Source organism: Aulonocara sp. 'chitande type north' Nkhata Bay, linkage group LG20 (genome assembly GCF_057382095.1).
Source record: "Aulonocara sp. 'chitande type north' Nkhata Bay isolate Kocher_YH1m ecotype deep benthic linkage group LG20, A_spYH_male_GT1.1, whole genome shotgun sequence".
Classification (NCBI taxonomy): domain Eukaryota; kingdom Metazoa; phylum Chordata; class Actinopteri; order Cichliformes; family Cichlidae; genus Aulonocara; species Aulonocara sp. 'chitande type north' Nkhata Bay.
In genome coordinates, this window is record NC_141363.1 from 18,697,383 (window position 1) to 18,725,043 (window position 27,661).

Sequence of the window (27,661 nt, forward strand, 5' to 3'; positions counted from 1 at the left end):
CCCAGCCTCTCTGTCTCAGTGTATCTAGTTTTGTCTCATTATGTCAGATTAATCCCAGCTGTGTTTCCCTCCTGTTTCCGATTCCCTCCTTACACCCTTGTGTATTTAAGTCCTGTGTTTTCCTTTGCCCTTTGTTGTGTCGTACCCTCACCATGCTGTGTTTTTCCCTCCGTGTTCTTAGCTGTTTCCTAGTTCACAGTTCCTGGTTTGTTTTGTATTCAAAGTTGTTTACCACCAACATAAAGCTGCCTCTTTTAGTTCATGCATTTGGGTCCTATCCTGCCTGCCACACAGCAGACCTTGACAATAGCCCTTTACTGTCACTCTACATGTACAACGATATTGTGGGTGAGCCACACCAACTGTGCAGAAAAGAATATAAAAAGTAGACAGCAGGAATACATAGAAACACATTAGAGGACACGTTGATTTGGTGTGAGGATTGAGTCCATGGTTGAGTGACCTGAGTGATGGAGGTTACTCAGACCATGGCTCGGATTGGTGGGGGGGGGGGAAGAAGCTGTTAGTGAGTCTGCAGTCAGCAGGTCAAACAGGTGGTGGGCAGGTGCAGTCCTTTATAGAGAGAAAATCATTTCAGCTTGAAACACTTTAAACCAGCTGTACTTGCGCAGTATTGTTTAATTGCCACACAGGTGGCCCCTGCATCCGCAATCATGCCTCGCCAGCCTAAAGTCTGCACGGGGTCCTGAATAATGTTGTTGTTGTTGGTGTGTTCGGCTGGCAACTGAAAAGCTGCAGCCGTGACAGTGTAAACAGCAAAAGCATGAAGCCACGGTTGGTCTGTCGTGGATCTTTCACAGTGTACCTGACATGGCTGCTGTGAACTATATTACGGAGTAACTGACAGACCCTTTAGAGCATAGGTGTCGAGCACATGGATGAATGACTCGCTCTCAACGCTGTCACTGATTGAACCAGAGGGTTTTAGCAGTGGAGCTTCTCCCTGGTGATGTGCTGCTGACTCACTGTGCTATTTTCTCATTCAAAGTGTATTTAAAGACCCCCGTATCACAGGAACAATGTGAATCCGATAACACAAAATGAGGCTGAGGCAGACTGCGAACTGTGACGCGTTCCCCTCCTGCTGAAGCCCTAATGTGTGGATATGGTGATGAACATATTAAAATGCATTCAGCTGTGAGAACAAACAAGGAAACTGCTCAAACTATTCTACACAATCAGAATCAAGGCTAAACATCCACAGACTAACGTGACAAACGAAGGTAGCCTCACATTGCCCCGCTTCCTGTTCCTCTGTGGCTCTAACGGGACCAGTCAGACCAGATCAGTTGACCAGCAGGCTCATTTTCTCATGGACTCTAGAGAGAAAGCAGACATGTCTGTATTGGCTTCACTTTTAAGATGTGAATGTTTATTTATTTTTAGAGACTGGATTTAGAGCAGGTTACCTTCTGCTCGACAGGTAAGCATGCAGCACCTGTTGGAGTCTCAGTCAGGCATCAAATCAGCTCGAGGCTTCCAAACCTGCGATGATGACGCCTTTCTCTGTATTTACAGTCCATGCAGAAAGGTCAGGGCTACAGTGGGGTTCAGAAAAACAAAACTCTCGAATGTCTTTTCTGTCTCCAGTTATTATGTAAAGTGCTTTTAGCCGCAGAGACTTAGTGCTGGAGATTAGAAGAGAATAAAAAATGAAAACAGATCTACTTCCTGTGTGTATCATCCAGATGAACCAGCTCCATTGCTCCAGGTAACACCTGGACTGAGATTACTTCAGGAATGAGAGGTGCTGAGAGAAACTACAGTGCTGTCATATGTGACCTCATTAGACGGTTAAAAACTTTTTTTTTCTTTTTTTTTTTTGTGTCCCATTTGGATCTTTAGCCATCAGAATTGTTGTCTTAAGGCCAAGAAAGATGCCAAGCGGATTTATTTTACCAAGTGGATCATCATGGCCTTGCCATATTGGTCCATTTGATTGACCTTTATTATAATTATGAATTTATTTTATTTTCAGTTGCTACAAACGGGACAGACATGACTGTGGGATAGGACAGGGAGAAAGAATGAAAGAAAGAGAGGGAGAGAAAGAAAACCAAAGGGGAGAAGAGACGGTGAGAAGGGGGGAAGAAAGAAAAAACAAAAAAACAAAAAACAAAACACCTGGGTCACCTGTATGGAGAAAAAAACAGAAGAGAAAGCAAACAACAAAGAAAAAACATAATAAAAAAACAGCACCATCACAATAAACTAGCTAGCAGTAGATATCAGTAGATACTAAATAATAAACGATATTGTGCAGCACGCAAGATAGACAGCGCACAATGTGCTTTGAGGCAGCAGCCAAGAAAGCTGTAGTCCGCGTCTGTGAATACCCGTGTGTACACCTGTGTGCATACCTGTGTGGATCAGCATGCTTGCATTCCAAAGGTTTCTCCATGTAACGATCTGCTAGAGGGTGTGGGGGGGCCACAGCCCCGTCCACCAGGGTATGAAGCAGGTATGGAGGAGATCCAGGCCCCTATACGGATACCTATCCAGAGGCCCCAGAGTACGAGGACCCGAGGAGGACCACCAAAGGCAGGGGAACCGTGCCACCCTCCTGGGAAGAGCTGAGTAGAGCCCCAAAGGAGAGGTCACCCCGCAGCTATGGAGCAGAGGCCAGAGGGGGTTGCAGTGGCGTGCCCGCGGGCTCTGCCGGCAGCCAGCTGTGCCAGAGAGGACCAAGCTTCAGGCCCAGAGGCCAGAGGCCCGAGGGCATCCCACCGCCCGGAAGGAGCCCAGCCGGGCCACAGGCGCCCGGCCCCGCCAATCGGCCACCAGGAGTGAGCCGGTACATACATGAGCGCCCAGCCCCAGACGACAAGGACCACCAACACACCAACGTCTGAGGGCATCAACCACCGGCAGGTGTGGTGAGGGGAGATAGGCCTCCGTACTTTAGAGGGCCTGAGATGTACCCAGAGAGGTTGAGTCTAAGACCCAACCTGACATATAGGCACAGACGAACAGGCACACGCGGACACAAACGTGCATTCCCACCCCATATGCACCACCAAATGCTCGGCACTCACCCAACGTGTAGACAGACACAAATAGACACTGCACAGACAGTCGCACTCCCCAAACATACTCTATATCCCAGGTCCAGGTACCCCCGCCCTCAGAGGGGCAAGCCGCACCTAGACCCAGGAGATGTAACCCTTCTCTCTGGGGTGGAGGCAAGCGGACCACCTCCTTATCTACAGTAGCAGGGAGGCCCCACATCCCAGACCCCAGTCTGACGGCCAGCACCTCCTCCCAGCCCCCCAGCCCTGACGGCTAACAGAACCGGGGTGAGTGAAGACCTCAAACCTCCCTACGCCCGCTCATATGTAGTGTTGCTGTGTGCTGTTCTAAAGTGCATTTAAAACTCAGGAGAGCATGGTACTAGCTTCCTCTCAGAGAGCAGCTTAGAGAGCTTAGAGACGGTTAAAAACTTTACTGCATACTAAACTGCAGCTCGGTCTTTTAAAGCGACGGAGACATCCATCCTCGCTGTCAGGTCACTCAAAAACAACAGAAAATCATTCATACAGCATACAGAGCCATAACCAAACAGCCTCTGTGCTGTCATCACGCTTTGCAGCACAATGTAAACACAAACATTACCAGAGTATTTCAGCCATCACAGTCTTCTAAACTATATAGACACAGTGTCAGTGATCCCTGCGTCCATGGCAGGAGCACAGCACCTCCTCCTGCGCCTCCTCCTCTTCTTTGTATTCAAAGACAGAAAGAGTTTTTCCATGTTTCCTGTTTACGCATCCTTACTGCCATTAGAAATCAGTCCACAGGAGCACTTGGTCCTCTGATGTTCTCACCTAATAAATCATCCTGTCTTAAGACTGTCACAGCACACCACATGTACACCACATGTACACTTCTTCGGAGTTTAGCTGCAAACTGGACACATAGTGCTGAACTACAGAGCAGACACTGAGTGACTCACTGCTGCTGAATTATCTCCAGTAATGCTGCTGTGATATGTGATACACGACACCCCTCAGATATCAGCCTTATTTTGCACCGCGATTAATTTCACTCAGTGGTAAAGACTTTAAGAGGGGCACCGAGAGCCTGAGGGCAGGTCAAAGGACCTCAAGGGAGGAGATGGGAACAAAGGACAAAATGTGACGCAAGGCGAAAAAGCAGAAAACCAAAATGAGCCGTTGGGTCCAGAAACAGCTCAGAGTTAGTAATCCTGCAGGTACAAAACTGCTGTAGTTGAGTGTACATGCCAGGCTACACAAAACGGCTTGCAACCCTATGCAGAGATTTCTGAAAACCAAGATGGCCTGCCCAAGGTACAGAATGACCAAGTTCCATGACTTTGTGTCTTAGTGCCTGTGGTAATGCTATGGCTTCAGTCTTGCCTTTACACTCATAAAGGACACCATTTCTCAGCACATAGGTTGCAGCTGCCAACACATCTACTTTCCCCTGCACCTGTCCATCAACCTCAGACACCTTATCAAACCAGGATTTTAATGTTGGATCTGCCCGCTGAAGTGAAGAGATATCTGGTGGGATAAAAAGTTCCAGAGTGAGGTTGGGACTACGGCTGGGACGACGCGTAAAATACGTCGACGTAAAAAAAATGTGCGTCGATGCGTCACTTTCAAAACAGACATGGCGGCAGTGAGTAGCGGCAACATGAGTGAGGCAGCCGCAGTCAACTTAAATCACTCCACCCGAACACACAGTTCTACAGTATGGAAGGAAGTGATTCAGTCGTTTCCGGGCTTTGTAAGGTGGAAATGTCCTATCATAAAAGCACGACGGCTATGCACCAGCGCATGATTGATGATTGAACTCACACACACAGAAACGTGAGAAACGGCAACAAATGGATTTTATTTTGTGAATGAAGAGCATTTTTTTGCAGAAAACAAAATTACATTTTGTTTGTTTAAAGACACCATTGCTGCTATTTATTTTAAATGCATTGTTAACTTTTCCTTAATTTTATATATGTTTGCACATTTCATTTCTTATTAAATGCTATCTCTAATATAAGATTGTACTACTACTACAACTTTATTTTGCAATTTTTTTATTAAAAGGTGTTCAAATGAAGAAATTTGTGTTTTTCATTGAGATACATAAATTAGTAAATATGAAATTGCTATACAAGTCAAATAATGGGAAAATAATCGATAATCAAATCAAATCAAAATAGAATCGGATTGAAAAATGAATCGTTGGATTCATCGATTAGGAAAATAATTGTTTTGCCCAGCCCTAGTTGGGACTCTGGTCTACAACCTCTAACCTGGATGAACCCCTAAATTTGTCTCTTCATCTTTGCGCTCGAGATTTAGCTGGGTTTGCTGGGCTTACTTCCAATTCTTCATCATAGAAAGGTAGCTCTTTCAACAGGTCATTTGCACTCTGAGCTCTTGTGGTGATCAAACTGGGGATTGCACTTTCTGGCTGTGCCTGCAGAATAATTTCTTGCTTCTGTAAGTTGTGGTCCTGATCTACAGGGTGGGCCATTTATATGGATACACCGTAATAAAATGGGAATGGTCTGCTTGCTAAGTTTTGTGAAACTGGTTCAGTGTTGGATTTGCCAAAATGTGGACGCAAGAAAACTGTGACTAATGAAGAAACATCAGTGGCTGTCCTAGCTTCATTCAGCAAGAGCCCACAGCGTAGCACTCGCCGCATGTCACTGGAGAGTGGCATTAGTCGAACTTCCCTTCGGCGGATATTAGCTACTCACAAATGGCACCCTTACAAACTCCAGCTACTGCAGCATCTCAGCGAGGATGACCCAGATCGGTGCACAGCATTTGCAGAATGGGCAAAACAAAAATTGGAACAGGACCCTCAGTTCATGCAGAAGATTTTGTTCAGTGATGAGGCAAACTTTTATGTGAATGGTGAACAAACAAAACCACCGCTATTGGACTGACACTAACCCACACTGGATGGATCCGTCCAAGACTGTTGGAACAACAAAAGTGATGGTTTGGTGTGGTATATGGGGCACAACGATAGTGGGTCCATTCTTCATCAATGGAAACCTCGAGGCCATTGGATATTTGAAATTGCTACATGATGATGTGTTTCCCTCTTTATGCACTGAAGCTGGCACGTTCCCTGAGTTTTTCCAGCTGGATGGTGCACCACCACATTATGGGTGCCAGGTCCGAGCATTCCTAGATGAACAGTTTCCTGGAAAGTGGATTGGTGATTGTGGGCCAGTTAAATGGCCCACAAGGTCTCCCGATCTGACCCCCTTAGACTTTTATCTTTGGGGTCATCTGAAGGCAATTGTCTATGGTGTGAAGATACGAGATGTGCAGCACCTGAAATTACGGATACTGGATGCCTGTGCTGGCATTTCTCCTGCGGTGTTGCTATCAGTGTGTGAAGAGTGGGAGAAGAGGGTTGCATTGACAATCCAACACAATGGGCAGCACATTGAACACATTTTATAAGTGGTCAGAAACTTGTAAATAACTCATGAAAGAATAAAGTTACGTTGAAACCAAGCACACCATTGTTTTTCTTGTGACATTACCAATAAGCTTGATGTGTCACATGGCCCTCTTCTTACTGAAAAAACAAAAGTTGTATCCAAGATGGCCGACTTCTAAATAGCCACCATGGTCACCACCCATCTGGAGGAGTTTGCCCCCTCACATATACTAATGTGCCACAAACAGGACTTTAATATCACCAACCATTCCCATGTTGTTACGGTGTATCCATATAAAATCAAATTCAAATTTTATTTGTCACGTACACAGTCATACACAGTACGATATGTAGTGAAATGCTTGGACAACTGCTCGTGACCTAAAGAAAACAAAAAAGGAAAAGGCTATGAATAAGATAGGAAATAAATATGAAAAATTAAAAAGGGTAAATTTAACTAGGAAGGAATAAGATAAAATATATAAATTAAAGTTGAAAATAAAATAACTGTACAACAAAATACACAATATAGAACTATATAAGAATGTATGAAGAAATATAAATAAATATATACACAATAACAGCAGCTGTACAAGTATTAACTGGAAATGAAGAATATAATGTCCAGGGTTGTGTAATCCACATGTGTAAGTGTCTTGTGCAGTGCAAATATGCTTAAAGTGATTTATTTCAGTGACTTGTGATAAAGTGATTAGATTACATGACCATGCAATGTAGTTGTGCAGCAGCCACTAGTGTAAACAAATGTCCAGAATGTCCAGTGTGTGTAAGAACTGTATGTGTGGGTCAGTACTGTGTGGTGGTGTGATTGAGAGACCGTATCGCCTGCGGGAAGAAGCTCCTCCTCAGTCTCTCTGTGTTGGTCTTCAGGGAGCGGAATCGCTTTCCTGACCTCAACAGAGAGAACAGTCTGTTGTTGGGATGGCTGAGGTCCTTCACGATCTTCCTGGCCTTGGTCCAGCACCGCCTGCTGTAGATTGAGTGCAGGTCAGGGAGCTCGGAGCGGATGGTGCGCTCAGCTGACCGCACAACCCTCTGTAGAGCTCGTCTGTCCTGCATGGTGCTGTTCCCGAACCAGGTTAAGATGTTTCCCGCCAGGATGCTCTCTATGGTGCACGAGTAAAAGTTCCTGAGCACCTTGGAGGGCAGTTGGAAGTCTCTCAAGCGTCTGAGGTGGTAGAGACGCTGTCGGGCCTTTTTCACCACGGTGTTGATGTGACAGGACCATGACAGGTCCTGCGTGATGTGAACTCCGAGGTATTTGAAGCTGTCCACTCTCTCCACTGGGCACTCGTTGATGACGGGGGTCTGGTAGTTCCTCTCCTGCTTAGTGCTGAAGTCCACTATCAGCTCCTTTGTCTTACTGACGTTTAGAAGGAGGTTGTTCCTCTGGCACCAGTTCTCCAGGGTGGGCCATATGTGTTGTTGCTGTGAAGGTTACAGTGATAACATCTAACATCTGATTTTGAACCTGAATGTGACTTTTTAGTGTTCTTACTTTTACCAGAAACAAAATGTCTGCTTGCAGGATAACTTCTACTCTGGTCTATACCACCACTCCTTACACCCCCATCAGACTTACTTTGTCCAGTCACGAAGCTGTCCCGGCCAAAGGTGGTTCCTCTCGATCCTGTTCTGGCAGAGATGAAGATTTCCGCTAGCTGTGAAGCCTCCTCTGCAGATTTGGGGGCACGTTCCCTGATCCACACCTCCAGATCTGGGTGGACAATCCTCAGAAACTGCTCCAAGATCATCAGTTCAGAAATGTCTTTCACTGTAGATTTTTCATTTGTAAAACATATCGTTTAATCGCACACAAAGTTCTCTTGGAGTTTCACCGGGGTGAATATCCAGGGCTCGAAACCTTCTTCTGTATGTGTCAGCAGTTATTTCATATTGAGCAAGAATGGCATCCTTTACTTTATCATAGACTTCCGAATCAGCAATGTCCATATGCACATAAGCACTGCGTGCTTTACCTGTGAGCAGAGGTACGAGTCGAACAGCCCATTCTTCTCTCGGCCAACGGCAGACTTGAGCCATTCTCTCAAAGGTTGTGAGAAAATGCTCAATGTCATCATCTGGAGTGAGTGGCAACAACTTGGGATCTCTCTAGTGAAATGGTTCCTGTCTTGGCAGAGACCACATCTGCTGACCAGTCAGACCAGGCCCCCATCAGGTTCACCTCCCTCCTCATTTTCACCTGAGGTTGAATTTGCTGAAACTGGTGTTGCATACTTTTCCATCTTTGCTCCTGTCGGGCTGATTCTTTGTCCGTTCTCTGGTCTCTTGTTGCTTGAGACTGCATCAACCAGATCTGTCAGTTCATCCAGTCTATCGCCTGGTTTAGCTCCTGGTTTAGCCACTGCATCAGCTGTAGCACCTTCACCATCCTCTGCCAGCTCATTAAAGTCATTTTGCCTTCCACTTCTCATCATCATGTTTACCTCATTTATTAGAGGCAGCAGTCCTGACACCACTTGTCAGTTTTGGCTGGCGGTCATAGGTTCCTTCCAATAATATGACGTGAGACTGGAATAAAATATATCCATGGACTGGCACTTTATTAAAGAAGGCACATGTTAATAGCACAAACACCAACAACCCACTAAAAACAAAATGGCTTCCTTTATACTCTACCATTCAGGTGAGCATCCGGACTAGCCCAGGTATGGGGGTTAACTACTCAAAATGAAAACATAACCTTCCACACAAACAAACATACAATAACATTGGAGCACATAACAAACATATACATATTTCCAACACATACTATAAACACATCAATAACATCAGCTTCAACCATTACTATCTAAATTAAAGCCCTTCTTAACCACACTCCCATAACCTGGCACACTGGTCTGCTCCAGGAGCTCATCAGCAGGTGATTGAGCTGCTTCCACTCTTTTGCTTCACACCCTGCAAGAAGCAACCAGGACATAGTACCGGAAAATGTGATTACTGTGGGGTAGAGGAAACTGTGGAACATGTTATGTTTCAGTGTCCGAGGTATCAGGTTGAGAGGAGACATTTGATTCAAAATCTTAGTAACCTAAAAATCAAACTGGATCTGGTTGATTTGTTGTGAAAGGAATCGGTAAGTAAAAGTTATCAGGCCTTATTTCAGTTTTTAAAAGAGGGGAACCTGTTTGGAAGGATTTGAGGATTTTTTTTTTTTTGAGCGTCGTTCCAGACCATACTCCATACCAGTTGGTGGCGGTAATGCACCTTTCAATTGTTTGCCAACCGCCAATACAACTGTAAGAAAGAAAAGAAAGAAAGAAAAGAAGCAACCAGGACAGGTGAGTACTTTCACAAATTGTCGTTTCACATATGTTAAGTAAGTAAAATTTATTTATATAGCATATTTCACAGATAAAAATCACAAAGTGCTTTACAATAATATCAGACATACAAGTTAAAATTAATTAAAAGCCCGTTTGTATAAAAATGTCTTCAGCTGCTTTTTAAAGGAGTCAGTAGAGTCTAGACAGCGTAAAGACAACGGCAGAGAGTCCCACAGCCTCGGTGCCTGAAAAGCCCGATCCCCACGTGTTTTAAACCTGGTACGTGGGACCACCAGTAGCCTCTGACTGGAAGACCTGAGTGCTCGGGATGAAGCATGAGGTTTCAACAGGTCAGAGATATACTGGGGAGCTTCACCGTGCAGAGCTCTAAAAGTTACAACTAAAATTTTAAAATGAACCCTAAAATTTCCAGGCAACCAATGGCGAGAAGCCAAAACTGGAGCAATGTGTGACCTCTTGTTTGTACCAGTTAAAAGTCTTGCCGCTGCATTCTGTACAGACTGAAGGCGATCCAGAGCTGGTTTGTTGAGACACGTAAAAAGACCGTTACAATAATCCAAACGAGAAGAGAGAAAAGCATGAATCATCACCTCAAGTTCTGCCTTTGACACCAGTAGCCTGAGTTTAGAAATGTTTCTTAGATGATAAAAACAGTTCCGGACAAGTTGTTTAGAGTGTTTCTCAAGAGACATCGAACTGTCAAATATAACACCCAAGTTTCTGAGACTCGATTGAAATGAAGGGTCTAAAAAACTGATATGCTGCCTAATTTCTGAGAGCATGTGATCAGGTGCAATAATCAAAGTTTCTGTTTTATCTGCATTTAACTGAAGGAAACTGTCATTTAACCATTGTTTGATTTCTGACAGACAATTATTTAAATAAGACAATTTATACAACTCAGAAGCTTTGAAAGAACAGTACAACTGAATGTCATCAGCATAGAGATGATAAGAAATATTATTGTAACGTCTGATAATGTGGCCTAGAGGGAGGATATACAGCAAAAAGAGAATAGGACCTAAAACAGATCCTTGAGGTACCCCAGAAGGCAGAACTGATGTTTCCGACAGCACATGATTTATACAGACAGTAAAGGATCTCTCAGATAGATGCGACATAAACCATTTTAAAACAACACCAGTAATCCCAAACAAGTCCTTCAGCCTATTTATCATGATGCTGTGATCAACAGTATCAAAAGCAGAGCTGAGATCCAACATAACCAGAACAGTGTACTCTCCAGAGTCTGCTGCCATCAGAATGTCACTAGACACTTTAAGCAAAGCGGTTTCAGTGGAATGCAATTTGCGGAAACCAGACTGGAAAATGTCCAGAACATAACATATGTTTAGGTTACCGACAATGATTAAATGTAAGCAGCTCTAACTTCGGCTCTTATCTGACACAGGTAGGATGGCCAGTCCCCTTATCTCTTCACCTTTACATAGTGATGGGCAGATGAAGCTTCATGAAGCACTGAAGCTTTTCATCCAATTGGTTCACCCCAGCGCAAAGCGTCTTGAAGCTTCATTTGCTCTAGCAGGACACCTACTGGACGTAAAAATATTAGTTGGCATGAATTTGAAAAGTGTGGCCTTTTGTACACAGCCAGTAAATGTCAACAACAAAAGGAGTGTGTAAAACATGTATATTGTAGTGATGCCGTATACTGTGTATATTTATACTGGCAGTATGGAAAATGATCATTTGGAAATGCTTAAAATGGAAATGATCATTTACTGTGAGGTGTGGACAGTGGTTGTGCTTTTGTAACGTTGAGGTATGGACAGCTACACACTGAGGCCTCAGTCCTGCCTGTTCACATTTTATTCTGATTTTGGCATAATAATTAGTTACCGTGCTCGTTACCACAATAATAACGTAGTTACTGTAATGCATTACTTAATAACGCGTTAGTCCCTATACTGGTGAACAGATGAGAGAAAGGACCCAAGTGCAGGCACAGACTTTGCTGAGACTGAGCTTTTATTTACAGTTGTGACATACGAGCAAAACAGGAAATGACTGGCATGGCGCGAACAGAACCTAAAACTGAACACGAACCTGGAACTAGAGACCTGAAAACCTGGAAGCGTGAGGAGACCGAGAGGAGGGGTGACACGGGGCATGACGAAGGGCAAAGGACATCACAGTAAATATACACAGAGGGAAATGAGGAAATGGCACGTGGGGGGAGACACAACTGAACCTAACTGAACATGATGAGACAGGGAGGAAGCAAAACAGAATACACTGACATAAGACATGAACCTTCAAAGTAAAACAGGAAACACGACACACATGCAAAGACACAGACTCAGACTTCACCCTGAGACATGACTGCCTTTGAAACGGCGAGAACATGGGAACCAAAAACTAAGAACTAGAAATCTCAGCAGAAAACAGAAACACGTTAACTAACACAAAAACACTGAGTCATCACACTCAGGACCGTGACACACCTACACTGCCTCATATACACTTTGAATTGTGTTTTTGTGTTTAATGTTTGCTGTCAGTCTCTTAAACAGCAGCGAGTTTGCAGCTGAGAGAAGTTTCACTGGTCTGGAGTTCACTGATTCCTTTATTGCAACCTGTTTTCAGGAGATTCTCTGCTGGGGGGAATGTTTCAGACGTGCAGCTGAATGAGGCGGGGGCTGTGTGTCGCACGCTCACGGTAATATCCATGTATTAATGAGCCTCTCCTGTCTTAACGTTGTTCTCCTCAGCTCTGCTGCGGAGTCTGTCACACTGCTTCAAACACAGGATACACCTGGATACCTGTTCAGCCAATCACATTCATTCCCTCTGCTCTGATTCCCACGCCTCCTTCATCAGGCTTCATGGATCCAGTTTAAAGCCTCTGATGTGGGAAGGAGGATTTATATGAAGGAAATGAAACACTGTTGAACCATGTGTGGAATAAATAAATAAATGAAATGTGCGTCGCCTTAGAAACAAACAGCAGCACTGAGCGCGCTCAGACACAAACTGTGTCTGTTTTACGGCTCTGTGCTAAAATCACCATGTAGTTTCTCATGCTTTTTACAACAATGATGCATTTTGTCTTTTATCTTCTACCTCTATAGATTTTAATCACCCTGTGCCTTTGGAGTGGGTGACACTCAGGGCTCATTTCCTGTGGAAGAAAAATCACATAATCTGTGAAAGGCCCCGTGTTCAGAGGCTGCCAGCCCCGCCCCTTCATGCAGATTAAACGCTGGGTTAATTTAGCAATTCGATAACTGGCTTCCTGTGAACGTTTAGATTTTAAAACTGCAGCCATGTGAGGGCTTCAGAGAAGAATCCCTCCCAGTGTGGAGCTGAAGATCAGGAGTAATCGCACCAGCAAGAGCAGATTAATCGCCGCCCTCGGGCTGCGGGCTGAAGTTTGCTCCATTTTCAGCATCTTCTTCCTGTCACATTAACCCAGGGGTGGCTGTAGCTCAGGTGGCAGAGCAGGTCAGCGTTTAGGGGCAGCGTTTGCAGGGTGGTAACCAGGTAGCTGTCATACGCCACTGTGGCAACTTATCTGGGCCTTGGAACAGAAACATCAGGCCCCCACCCCAGCCTTGCACCCCCCCACAGGTCACAGGAAAGTGCAAGCTTCCTGTGACACCTCCGTGGAAAAGCTGCCTCTCAGAATCTGCAGCATGATTTCGTATGATTAACATTGCCATTCTGGGCTTTAATAAAGATTCGTTAATTTCTGAAAATAACGTGCTTTTAATGCGCCGCAGCACGGCTGTCACAGGGATGCTGTGTGTTTGTGCTTTAACACGACATCTGAACCGTTCTACAATCAAACGATCAGCCTGACGTGTCCGGGTCACCGCTGAGCAACAACAAAACCGTTACAAGCAGCAGCAGCACTGAGGAGCTGCTCTGATCATGTGATCTCATCATCATGTGGACGACTGTGGACCTTCAGACTTCCACAGTTGAATTTTCCCAAACATTGTGACATAGAAGCAGGAATACAGTCAGCAGGAAAACCACGAGCTCAGGACACACACACTCACAGACACATACAGACAGACGTGCACACTCACACACACACACTCACACACACACTCAGACAGACACACTCACACAGACACACTCACACACACATACAGACAGACACACACTCACACACACACACTCACACACACACTCAGACAGAGACTTACACACACATACAGACAGACACTCACACACATACAGACACACACACAGACACACACATACAGACACACACACACACATACAGACACACACACACATACACACTCACAGACAGACGTGCACACTCACACACACACTCAGACAGAGACTTACACACACATACAGACAGACACACACACACACAGACAGACGTGCACACTCACACACATACTCACACACACACTCAGACAGAGACTTACACACACATACAGACAGACACTCACACACATACAGACACACACACTCACAGACAGACGTGCACACTCACACACACACTCACACACACACTCAGACAGAGACTTACACACACACTCACACACACATACAGACAGACACACACACACACTCACACACACACAGACAGACACACGTGCACAGACAGACAGACACACGCACACACACACACACATACAGACAGACACACACACACACTCACACACACACAGACAGACACACGTGCACAGACAGACAGACACACGCACACACACACACACTCACACAGACAGACACACGTGCACAGACAGACAGACACACGCACACAGACAGACGTGCACACACACACTCACACACACACTCAGACAGAGACTTACACACACATACAGACAGACACACACACACACAGACAGACACACGTGCACAGACAGACAGACACACACACACACTCACACACACACGCACACACACACACACACACAGACACACACACACTCAGACAGAGACTTACACACACATACAGACAGACACACACACACACAGACAGACACACACACACACAGACAGACACACGTGCACAGACAGACAGACACACACACACACACGCACACACACACACACACACACACATACAGACACACACACACACTCACACAGACAGACACACGTGCACAGACAGACAGACACACGCACACAGACAGACGTGCACACACACACTCACACACACACTCAGACAGAGACTTACACACACATACAGACAGACACACACACACAGACACACACACACACTCACACACACATACAGACAGACACACACACACACACTCACACACACACAGACAGACACACGCACACACACACACACACATACACACATACAGACAGACACACACATACACTCACACACAGATTTTACTGGTGTTTCAAATGTGCAAAAGAAGTCCGTGTGTATGTGCCTGTTTGTGTGTCTGTGTTGGGGGGGGGGGGGGGGGGGTAATCACACCCTGATCGATCACAGAGAGAGAGGCAGTATCTTCATCTCTCAGACCCCTCCTCCTCTCCTCCTCCTCTTGTTGGTGCCGCGGATGCTGGAGGTGAAGCTTCTGTCTCGGCTCTTTGTCCCGCTGCAGTTCGCGTGGATCCGCGTGGATCCTGGAGGTTCTGGAGGTTCGGTTCGGAGTGTTCGCGCTGCCGGAGCTCGGACTCAGCTCGGAGGACCGGAGCCGTGAGCGCGCATCGACGCGGAGACGAACAACAACTTGGAGGTGAGTGCGCGCAGCCTGCTGCAGTCATCCGTGTACTCGCCGACATGTGCGTGATGCGCGTGTCCGTCTTTGTTTCGTGTGCATGTCAGCGAACACCGCGCGTGCGCGACGCAGTGGTTCTAAGGTGTATGCGTGAGTGCGTGCACGCGCGCCCGGTGTGTCGCGCGTTAAGGTACACTCGGACCCGTGACGGGCCTGTCCCGGTGCTGCATTTGGGTGCTCGGCTCGTCCACGTGCGTGCGCTGAAGCAGGGCGGGTTCCTGCACAGCTGCAGTCCCGAACTTTGGACCGGTTCTTCCTAACTTCCGTCCTTCTGCTCTTCATGTGCTCATGTTCAGTCCAGCCTATCACAGAGAACACACATGGTCACGTGGTCATCACAGTGCCCTCCTGCAGTACCTCCAGGGCCCATTAGGGGGTCACCGCCTGACTTTAAGACCCCATTTCTAGAAAATTTAAAAACAAAACCAGTCAAAAAACTGAAAGTACCTGCAGTAATAAGTCAAGGTTAAAAACAGGAAGTGACTTCAGTTTAATCGTGTCAGTCGATCCTGCGCAGAGAGCGGCTGCGTTTGATGAAATAAGAGAAATAAAACGATGACGGCAGTAATGTTAGCTAGCATCGTGTTCAGACCTGAGGAAGGCATGCACGAACTGTTGCAGCTGTTTAAGAGAGAAATCCTGAAGGAAACGAGCTCTGTAAACATTGATTTTCAAAGTAAAAGTCCTATTTTCATCTTAAAGCAGTCAGTCTGCTCTCACATCAGTTTCATAAAGCTGAACTTTGACGTCTGTTTGGACTAAAGTTTGGCGTTCAGTGAAAAGTAGTTCAATAAATAAATGCTTTGAATCAACGACGTTTAGGTTCCCGATCATTCAGGTCATGGTACTCCAGTGACTGGACAGAGGGCGGGGCTTACGACACCAGCCATATGTAATCCTTCCCAGGTGCCTCAAACCCCCTCACATCTTGTGTCAGCTGACCTCATTAGGTCACATGATAGGGTGAGGCAAGCCATCACAATGGGTTCACCTGAAACCTCTGCTGATAGTGATCAACACCTGTTTTCACACCATGGCTCATGTGATGAGGCGCAGCTTGATCCACGTCCCAAAGAGAGGAGTCCCAACAGGGCTTAAATCTGAGACTCTCTGGGATGAAACGTATCCGGTCTTTAAGTCTGACGTCATTAACCACGTCTGGGTCCAAATTCCGCTTCAGGTCCCAAAGTCAAACGAACACTGCGGCATCATTCTTTAATAAAATGGTCAGCGTTGCTGCTTTACCAGGTGTAACAATGAAGTTTAACATCCAGGCATCCATGAAAACAGGATTTATTATATTTAACAGAGTTAGAAGTTAGCAGGGAGTTAGCTCGCTAGCTTTCACCTAAACATGATATAGCATGTTCTGACTGAGAGATTTCTGAAAAATTCAAACGTACAGCTCTGCTATCACTTCCAACATAAATGAAGACACAAAACTAAACAGCAGTGAAGTTTGTAGGGTTACTGAAGTTGGGCTAGCTGCTATATAATGATGTGTAGTTACAGTGGAGGGTCTTAAAAACTGAGCTTTAAAATAAACAGTGGTAATAAAAACTGAGAGAGGCCGACAGTAATCATTGACTGTTTTTAGGGGCTTGTGGAGATTAAATAGAACAACTTACAAAACATTAAAACATGTTAAAAAACACAACAGCCTTAATAAACGCAGAGCAGGTTGGACCCACTCCTGGCCGCCGCCCGACTCACATTGCGCCCGACCCCTACGGTGCCTCCTGCGGGTGGTGGGCCTGCAGGAAGATGGGTCCATGTCCCTTTTTCGGGCTGTGCCCGGCCGGGCCCCATGGACTAAGGCCCAGCCACCAGACCTCGCCCTCGGGCACCCTCCCCGGGCTTGGCTCCAGGGCGGGGCCCCGGTAACCCTGGAACGGTAGACCAAGGAACGCCTTGGCATTCCCTCGGATAAGCTGGAGGAGGTGGCTGGGGAGAGGGAGGTCTGGGCTTCTCTGCTTGGGCTGCTGCCCCTGTGACCCGGCCCCGGATAAGCGAAAGGAAATGGATGGATGGATGGATAGTTTGGACCCGGAAGCAGGATTCATACGTCATAACTTAAAGCCTGGATTAAGAAACTCAAAGCAGTCCTGCTGGTTTTCTTTTAAAGCTTTTTAGAATGAAAATCCTCACATGGACATAAACTCAGGTCAGGGGTCCTGGTCCTGTGCAGTTAAAGCAGCCACGTCTGAGATTAACCACAAACTTAGAATTAATGCAGCGTTCAGTGACTGAACACAGACCAAGCTCAGTCACCATGGTTACATGAGATGGCAGAGCTCTCCATGTCAGTCTGAACGCTGAGATTTTACATCTTAAACTAAATGTTAGGTGAAGGATCCCCTCTGGAACCTGAAGGCAGCGCGCCACAAATCCCATCGGGTGTTTTCCTGTAACAGCACGAAGTGTGTGCAGGAAACCTTTTCGTCCACTTTCTGAACATGAAAACTGATCCCAGCACACCACAGAAAGGACGAGCACACGGACTACAGTAAATCCTCTGAGAGGTCTGAAAAAATCGGAAACTGTCCAGAGGTGCACAACGAGATATTCCTGAACTGGAGACAGGCCAAACTTTTAAGCTCCTCGGAGCGTTTGGATCACTCCTCTGAATTCAGAGAAGCTGTTGTTCAGTGTCATCTGTGCCTCTTTGCTGGATGGGATGAGCTGAGGCTTTAATGCTGATAAAGATGAAGCATGTTTAGCACACGGCGGTGCAGAGATGTGTGGAGTAATGAATCATCGCTCGGATCCAAACAGTAACCGAACGGCGTGTTTGCAGTCGGACCTGCTCAGCAGCCGTAGACCTGCCGTCTCTGCGTGCAGCTGTACGTCTGCGCGAGCACGCTCCCCGTCTGCAGACCTTTAAAGGAAAGCAGCAGATCTGCAGCTGGATATCAGCCTGTGTGGCGCACACGTGCGGGCTCATTGCTGAAGGACCGCAGCTCTTTGTGTGTTCTGCAGGGGTGCGTCTCCTCTTCCTCCACAGTTCGCCTCACCTGTTTGGACGTATTAACAGCTGTTTGTGTTACCTGTTTCCTCTGAGATTTAGAGGAAGCTGCCTTCTTCTGTCTGTTTACATTTTCACAATCCACCCGTCCTTCGAGCTTTCCCGTCATATTTAGTCTCGGGCCTCACTTTCTCCAAATAAACACACAGAGGCATGAAAAAAACACTGGGCTCTTATGCACTAAAAGTAGACTGAAAGGAATCAAGATTTAAAGGTGCAGTGACCTTCTCATTATTCGCTCTAAACTGAAGCTTTCTAAAACTGGACCAAGCCGTGTGCCAATGTTAGCTAATGGTACATGGACGTATATTTCTGCTTTACCTAAGCAGTCAAAGCACTTTGTACAAGTGCTTTTTTATCTAACATTTGATCTAGCATCTGAAATCAACTCAGGCTTAGTGTCCTGCCCAAAGATATCTGGCATGCAGTCTGGAGCAGCCTAAGACTGAACCGCCACTCCTTCTCGATTCTCATTCCCGTGGAGCTCGGTTTGCTGATGGAACCGGACCACCATCCACATCTCCACCAGTTAGCTCCTGTTTTAAATAAGTACCACATACATAGATGTGTTCAGTGCCTCGTTCCTTTCATTACAGCTCCTCGATGTGCTCACTTGTGCTGTTTGTGGCACAGAGTGGCCCACCCAGTGTGGCATCGCAGCCTTACATGGACACACTGCGGACTTCAACTTTAACTGCTTATTAATCACAGCTATGGCACACACGCTCTGCAGACGGAGGCCCGTATATGAAGGCTGGCAGGACCCTCGGGGAGCCGCGGCGAGTTGCTGCTGCGGGGATTCGATGAATATTCATGAGTATGCAGAGACAGGCGCCGCTTTATGGCGGCAGTGTGATGTATTGCTGCTGCAACTGCATGCCGGCGTGTTGCGGTGAAGCAGCCTGTACAGTAACGCCACGGTGGACGTGTAACACACGTGTTGCTTTATTATGGTGGACACTGTGTTTATGCCCCACACACACATCCCAGCTCTCTCTATATGTATATGTTGGATTGCAGCCTGTGTCAGAGCAGACGATGAGGCCTTCTGAGTCCAGGATGTGTCTGGTGGCGTCCTCCGGTCCTTCCTGTTACCTCCACAGGACACAGCTCTGTTGGATTTTCAGGACCTGTGTGCTTTTGGTTTGTTGGTTTCTGTCATTTCTGTTTTTGTTTTTCTTTTCTTGTGATTATCTGCTTCAGCTCCTCCTTCCTGCATCTTACATGTATACAGAATCTTGTGTCCTCTGTGTGCGTTTTCATTTCATTTCAGCTTTAGGCTACGCTCACATGTACACGGTATTTTTGAAAACACAGATTTTTCTATGTGTTTGCACCTTTTTCCATCACTGAAAACTGAGATTTTTGAAAACTCAGTTTTTGCGTTTACGTGTGGACGAGGAAAACAGATTTATTCACGCAACCTCAAAGGTGTGCGCCGTTTTTGACGTCACGCTGTGCGCCACGTTATTGTTTACATGAGATTTCTACAATGGTGGATAGAGACAAAATACTGTTGCTGTTAATCTGACTGTCTGCAGCTCTTACACACTTACTGTCCCTCCATTTACACAGACAGAGGCGTCAGAGTGAGCTTTCATTCAACAGACACAACCCAAATATTTGAATAGATTAACTTTTTAATTTAAAGTTTAGATTTATGCATGCTGTATGCACTTTGTTCTTTCCTAAGTTGTGAGTCCAAAATACTGTCTTAAGTTATTAACGTTGGAAATGATGAAGGCACCTGAGAAGTAACACAAAATTATCTGCCTTTCCAGAAAAACACAAACTTTCAGAAGTACTTCATGTTTTGTGAGGGTACAAAACCCTGTTTAGTCTTTCCCTGCCAGGCTTCTAGACTTCTGATTGGCCAACATTTCATTTTTAGCGTTTACATGTGGACGGGATTTAAAAAAATGAAAACGGAAAATCTCCGTTTTCAAAAATACCCGTGTACGTGTGGACGTAGCCTTATTTATACAGCATCAAATCACAACAACAGTGACCTCAAGGCGCTTTATATTGTACAGTAGATCGTACAATAATAGATACAGAGACAAACCCAACAATCATATGACCCCCTATGAGCAAACACTTTGGCGACAGTGGGAAGGAAAAACTCCCTTTTAACAGGAAGAAACCTCCAGCAGAACCAGGCTCAGGGAGGGGCGGGGCCATCTGCTGCAACCGGTTGGGATGAGAGAAGGAAGACAGGATAAAGACATGCTGTGGAAGAGAGACAAAGATTAATAACAGATATGATTCAATGCAGAGAGGTCTGTTAACACATAGGCTACGTTCACACTGCAGGCGAAAGTGCATCAAATCCGACTTTTTTGACCCTCTGCGACCCATATCCGATCACGGTCTGACAGTGTGAACGGCACAAATCCGATATTTTCAAATCCGACCTGGGTCACTTTCGTATGTGGTCCTGAATCCGATACATATCTGATGTTTTAGAAAGCGACTGCTGTTTGATGGTCACGTCGCATTAAATCTGTCTTTTACGTCACTGACACAAGACAGACGCCAATTATCAGCGCCGGAGAAGCGCCCAAGAAGACATCGTGAACGCTTCCTGGCCATCCAGTGTAGATGTCAGTGAAACTGTTGGGAAGACAACATGAACATTTTCTTTGTGCTGTATAATCTGCAGATTCTGACAGAAATCTGCAACTATCCTTTGAAGCACCGCTCCTCTAAAACAGCAGTAAGGATCATTTTTAGGTTATTTACATTATTATGTAAATAACAAAATAACTTAAAGCAAAAATTGGGAAATGTAAAGTCCTAAGTCTTTATATTAAGGGCCATCAGTCAAACAATACTGTTGCTCTGGGTCTAAACAGAGCGCGTTGTGTGTGACGTCTTCTTTTGCGCATGCGGCCGCTTTGAGCGTTCACACTAGAGCGCGTTTGCTGTCGCATTTTATTTGTAGTGTGAACGAGCAGACAAAAAAATCAGATTTGATTAAAAAATTGGAATTGAGCATTAAGACCTGCAGCGTGAACGTAACCTTAGAGAGTGAGAAAGGTGACTGGAAAGGAAAAACACAATGCATCATGGGAAACCCCCGGCAGCCTCTGTCTATTGCAGCATAACTAAGGGAGCATATAGTTAGGGCTGGACCTGGTGACCCACCTGGTCCAGCCCTAACTATATGCTTTAGCAAAAAGGAAAGTTTGAAGCCTAATCTTGAAAGTAGAGATAGTGTCTGTCTCCTGAATCCAAACTGGAAGCTGGTTCCACAGAAGAGGGGCCTGAAAACTGAAGGCTCTGCCTCCCATTCTACTTTTAAATACTCTAGGAACAACAAGTAGGCCTGCAGAGCGAGAGCGAAGTGCTCTAATAGGGTGATATGGTACTACAAGGTCATTAAGATAAGATGGTTCCTATTTCTAAGGTTTTTAGGTTTTTAGTGTTTCATACACATTCAAATCAAATCAAATCACTTTTATTGTCACATCACATGTGCAGGTACATTGGTACAGCACATGTGAGTGAAATTCTTGTGTGCGAGCTTCACAAGCAACAGAGTTGTGCAAAATACAATAATGTAAACAAGCAAAATACAAGAATGGCTACATCTGAAACTAATAAATATATGTCCAATATATAATGGTATATGCATTCCTGGATGTGTATACTAAATATTTTTCTACGTGTGTGTGTGTGTGTGTGTACACATATTTTACAAATTAAATAGAGTAAGCAATAAATAAAAATATATAAAAATATACAGAGTTGAGACATGTTCTTGTGTATACTTGGTCTTTTTTCCCTCCAACCTTGTTACATGATTGTGTCGTATTTCCTGTTTTCATTGTTGCACACATGCAGATTTGTGCCCTCCTCTGCACCCATCCTAACAGTCATAATGTGATGGTGGACTAAAACAGTATCATCCTGTGTTACTTGACCTCATCACAAATGTTAAAGCAAACTCACATGTGGACAAAGAGCTGGCTCATACTTTATAAAACACTCACTTTCACTGATCTTTGGTCTCGTTGCTGCAGAGATGAGTCCTCTGTCATTCAGGCTTCCTGTGGACTGGCTCATAGATGTCATTCATGATCACCATAAAGGCTGCAACACAACACAGCAGGACAAATGCAAACTGAATTATGGAGAGCCTTAAACTCACTTTGATCATTTGATAGTTTTTTCTTATAGAGATTGATTTGCATATAAACCTACATTCTTGATAAGTAACAGATTGTATTGCAGCAGTGTGATGTTCAGCTGTGGGTTGAACAGCCTGTCGCTGAAGATTCAAACATACATTTGGAGGTAATTGTTGTCATATTCGGATCATATTAGAAAGTTAGTATGAAGGCAGTTAACAGAGGTCCCCTATCGCTGCGCTCCACAGCGCCGCGAGGTTTGAAGCCCAAGTGGGTGTTTCAGCTGTCCGTGTGCATGCAGGTATATTTCCGTTACATGTAGCGACTCACTGCTCAGCACCAAAGGCCGCCATCAGCGATTTTTCTCCCAGACCAGGCGGAGCGGCTCTCCGGGTTGCAGCCTCAGACCTTTAGGCCTGCAGCTGCGTCGCTGCAGTCTCAGTTTGATGAAGCAGCGAATGCCCTGTGCTCAGCTCAACAGCTCAAAGTAAATGGTAAATGGCCTGCATTTGTATAGCGCTTTTCTAGTCCATAGGACCCCAAAGCGCTTTACACTACATTCAGTCATTCACCCATTCACACACACATTCACACACTGGTGATAGCAAGCTACATTGTAGCCACAGCTGCCCTGGGGTGCACTGACAGAGGCGAGGCAAAGTCAGTCTGGTGGCGCTCTAAGTAATCGCTGCTTACCACATACCTGCTGTTAGATCAGTTAGAAGTGGGATCAAGGACCATACGTCATCATCATCATCATCTGATGAGGATAAAAGTTGAGACGAATCGTGCTAATTAGCCCAGAAACTCTCTGCTGAGGATCATCTTTGTTTGTGCCTTAAGTGGCAGACTTCAAAAGGAGCCGGCTGAGTAAGACCGCTTCCCTGCTGGACCCTCCGAGGTGAGCTGTTTCAACAGAGGGGGCGTTGTGGAGAAGACAGGATGTCTGCGTGGGTGCATGGGTTTTTAAACACTACAGAACAACATAGACTTTTCCCGTAAATGCAGAAACCCGTTCTCCTGTAGAACTGCAGTAGAAACCTCTGCTTTCTCTTGCCACTGCACTGATCCAGAAAGATCGATGTCTTCGCCCTCTGGTTCATCCATCTTTGCCTTACTGCCACGCCCTTTCTCACATTTCAGTGCCTTCATGTTCTCTCACCCGGCTCGCAGCAGATGGTCCCGCCCCTCCCTGAGCCTGTTTCTGCTGGAGGTTTCTTCTTGTTAAAAGGGAGTTTTTCCTTCCCACTGTCGCCAACGTGCTTGCTCATAGGGGGTCATGATTGTAATAAACGTTTATTTTCACGTCTATCAACGGATAGAGCAAAACATTAAAGTGAAATAAAATAATGAAGCTCAGTTTGAAATCTCAGCCAATTTGCTCCATAACAAACAAAACACTGACTTAAAGTAAACATTGGAAAGTATTTCTTATCTTTAATCTTCACTGAGACCAGAATCTAGGCCAGCAATGGTGCTCTTTTGCAGGAAGGCAGTATGTTGATAGATCCACTAGATTCCTGCGTAAAAACCTGCATTTATTTTGTGACGCAAACACCTGTTCTCGCCTCTGTCAGTGCGCCCCAGGGTGGCTGTGCCTGCAATGTGGCTGCCATCATCAGTGTGTGAATGTGTGGATGACTGGTTGTGTAAAGCGCTTTGGGGTCTGTAAGGACTAGTAAAGCGCTATACAAATACAGGCCATTTTCTCTGGGATCCTTGGCACCACCTGCTGCATCCTCGATAGAGTGGGCAGAGGAACAGTACACTAAAAAGTGTATTGTTCCTCTGCCCACTCTGAAATGGCCAATCAATGTCTTTTTCCAACCACACGTGTCACCCCACTTCGAAATCAAATTAAAATGGGGTGATTGATCTATTGATTTTATAAATCAGTAACTACAAACCTTTGTACAGGACCGGCAAACACATTTTTTAATGATTGTTTTGGCGTTTTTGAGTAAACTTAAAAAGTGAGAGCTCGTAAAAATGCTCCATCACATTTTTGTATGTTACAGTGTTTAACCACATTTCTTTTTTCCTTTACAGTGAGCGTAAAAATTTCTTCGATCTCAGCTAAACATGGACTACCCTGAAGACTTCGCGCTGCCGCCGTACAATTTATCATTCTTTCCGAACAACTTCAGTTACCCTCAAAATGACACCGACTACCTGCCAATGGGGGTGAAGGTCACCATCGTGGTCGTCTACATGATCGTGTGCATCATTGGTCTGGTGGGAAACTTCCTCGTCATGTATGTCATCATAAGGTAAGATACACACCTCCTCACACTGAAGCTGTGGTGGATATGACTCTATAGCAGTGCAGTCAGATACTTCTTCTATGATCTGATGCTTTGACAGAAATAATTCAGCTTCAACAAAGAAAAGGTTGTCCTCGAGGGTTATTCATCAGTGTGCTGGCTGGGAGATGTTTTATTCATTTTCAGTTTTAACACTCATTTAATAAAATCTCTTTCATCCTTTCTGAGCTGGAGTCCTTCGTACTTTTGAGAAACTTTTGGACCCGAGTACTACAAAGCTGCGCAGATAAGCTAAAACAGTTTTTATTAGAGAATACTTTTACATGATGAGAGATTTAAAAGGCAGGTTTATAAAGTAAGAGCTGTCTTTTCCTTTGGCTTCACTGCCGTGGAGATGATTGGCTCGCTTTGTTGGTGATCTGGACAGGTTTACATGACACATCCAGCTGTGATTGCTGATAAGGGCGTCTCAACCACTCATTAGGTGTAGGACTATGTACGTTTTCACACAGGGCTGTGTAGGTTTGGATGTGTTTTCCTTCAATAATAAATATCTTTATTTAGAAACTGCATTTTGTGTTCCCTTGTGTTATCTTTGTCGAATATTTGAATTTGTTGGATGAGCTGAAACATTTCAGTGTGACAAATAAAAACACCACCGTATCATGAAATTATAAAAGGCTCATCTCGACGTCTCCAATAAAGAGTCACTAACTGATCTGGATCCAGTCTCAGTATCAGTCTCTGAGTTAGCCCAAGGAGCAAACACGACATAGATAAAAGCTCTGAGCGCTCCGTAACACCATGCTGTGTTTAATGACGTCCTACACCAGCATCAGACTCTACTTCATTTTGCACTTTTTCTCCAGTTTTGTATTAAAGCAGTAAAGCCAAGGTTCAGACCGGCCTCTGTGACGTGAGTAGTTCCTGTCAGAGGCACAACCGTAGATCCTCTGAGGCTGCTGTACCTCTAAAGCTCCAATCAGGCCTTGTTTTCTGTGAGTGACTGAGCATAACTGGGTAACCAGAGATTACAGTCATTTAGAAGCATCACACTGAACTGCTGCAGGAGATCTGCACTAGGGGTGGGCGATATAAACGATATACGAAAGAAACTATATAAATTTGGCCAACGATAGAGATTTTGACTCTACCGCTCTACCGCATGTTGATGATGTCATCAAGCTGCGCCTGTTTTGATCGAAAGCATCTCAGCGGCTACAACCATTATCATCTGCAAATTATGGCGGGCGACAGTCACAGCAAAGACTTGAAGCACTTTTGAAATATGGGGAAAGCCAAAAACTGCGCTTCCTCCACTTAGGTAACATTGATTCATTAATGTTGAATTCTCTCGCAGCTGCTCTATTCCCATGTTGTTGCAGTATATTAATAACTAACCTCGTATTGTGGATGAATAATCTCAGTTGTTCTCCTGACTGAAGTTTGGCCCGTGTATAGCATCCTGCTATGCGATTGCATTTGTCCTTAACCACCAGAATCCCTCACGTTAACTTTTATCAAGTGGAAAAACAAAGTTAGCGTTCATCCTCCAGCTTCACTGTGCTAATGTTATGCTAACATAGCTGTGTCGCTAGCAATCACGTAGCACAACATTATGTACCAGCTAGCCCAACTTCAGTAACCCTGCATACGCCACTGCTGTTTAGTTTTCTGTCTTCATTTATGTTGGAAGTGATAACAGAGCTGTACGTTTGAATTAGTTTCAGAAATGGTAAATGGCCTGCATTTGTATAGCGCTTTTCTAGTCCATAGGACCCCAAAGCGCTTTACACTACATTCAGTCATTCACCCATTCACACACACATTCACACACTGGCGATGGCAAGCTACATTGTAGCCACAGCTGCCCTGGGGCGCACTGACAGAGGCGAGGCTGCCGGACACTGGCGCCACCGGGCCCTCTGACCACCACCAGTAGGCAAACATGGGGTTAGTATCTTGCCCAAGGATATTTGGCATGCAGCCAGGAGGCAGCCTGGGATCGAACCACCAACCTTCTGATTAGTGGCTGACCTGCTCTGCCACCTGAGCTACAGCCAGTCAGAACATGGTATGAAATGTTTAGGTGGAAGCTAGCGCGCTAACTTCCTGTTAACTTCTAACTCCGTTAAATTTAATAAATTCTGTTTTCATGGATGTTAAACTTAATTGTTACACCCGATAAAGCAGCAACGCTGATGATTTTATTAAAGATGAAAGAATTTAGACCGTTTTTAACTCTGTGTTCGTTTGACTTTGGGACCTGAAGTGGACGGAGTTTCGGACCCAGATTACTCCGCGAAGCTCCTCCCTACGGCAGCCGTAATGCTCTGACAATCCATCAAGCAGTGTGGCTTACCAAAGTTGTACCAAAACATTTTTAACAGATTTCTGCCCAAATCGGTTCGAGGTCAGTAAGCACAACCAGAATTCATACATAAGGCACACTCTCGATTTTTGAGAAAATTAAAGGATTTTAAGTGTGCCTTACAGTAGACAGAAGAAAGGAATATATCGTGATGTATATTGTTACCGCACGTGCTTGAAATTATACCGCGATATGGATTTTAGGCCATATCGCTCCTAGCCCTAATCTGCACTATCAGCATGCACTGTGTGTGTGTGCGTGTGATTTGACTGAATGTGGCGTAGGTGGACTCACAGACGTTCTGACGGTTGGCGTATCTGCCCACCGGGCAGCTGCTGTTTGTTTGTGTTTCTGATGTGT

General features: G+C 45.3%; 1 protein-coding gene and 1 long non-coding RNA gene across 2 annotated transcripts in view; both read left to right on the forward strand.

Moving 5' to 3' along the window:
- The first annotated feature begins 9,402 nt into the window (after positions 1-9,402).
- On the forward strand, positions 9,403-12,756 carry LOC147305432 (uncharacterized). Its single transcript, XR_015126670.1, has 3 exons — positions 9,403-9,568; positions 9,665-9,773; positions 12,512-12,756. It is a non-coding gene; the product is annotated as an uncharacterized LOC147305432 (long non-coding RNA).
- A 2,476-nt stretch (positions 12,757-15,232) lies between these two features.
- Positions 15,233-27,661, forward strand: part of oprl1 (opiate receptor-like 1) — a 77,058-nt gene continuing 64,629 nt past the window's right edge. The window contains exons 1-2 of the mRNA XM_086277443.1: positions 15,233-15,466; positions 24,716-24,936. Of these exons, the coding sequence (XP_086133569.1) occupies positions 24,749-24,936 (188 nt within the window). The 5' untranslated portion in view covers positions 15,233-15,466; positions 24,716-24,748. The remainder of the gene's footprint in view (positions 15,467-24,715; positions 24,937-27,661) is intronic.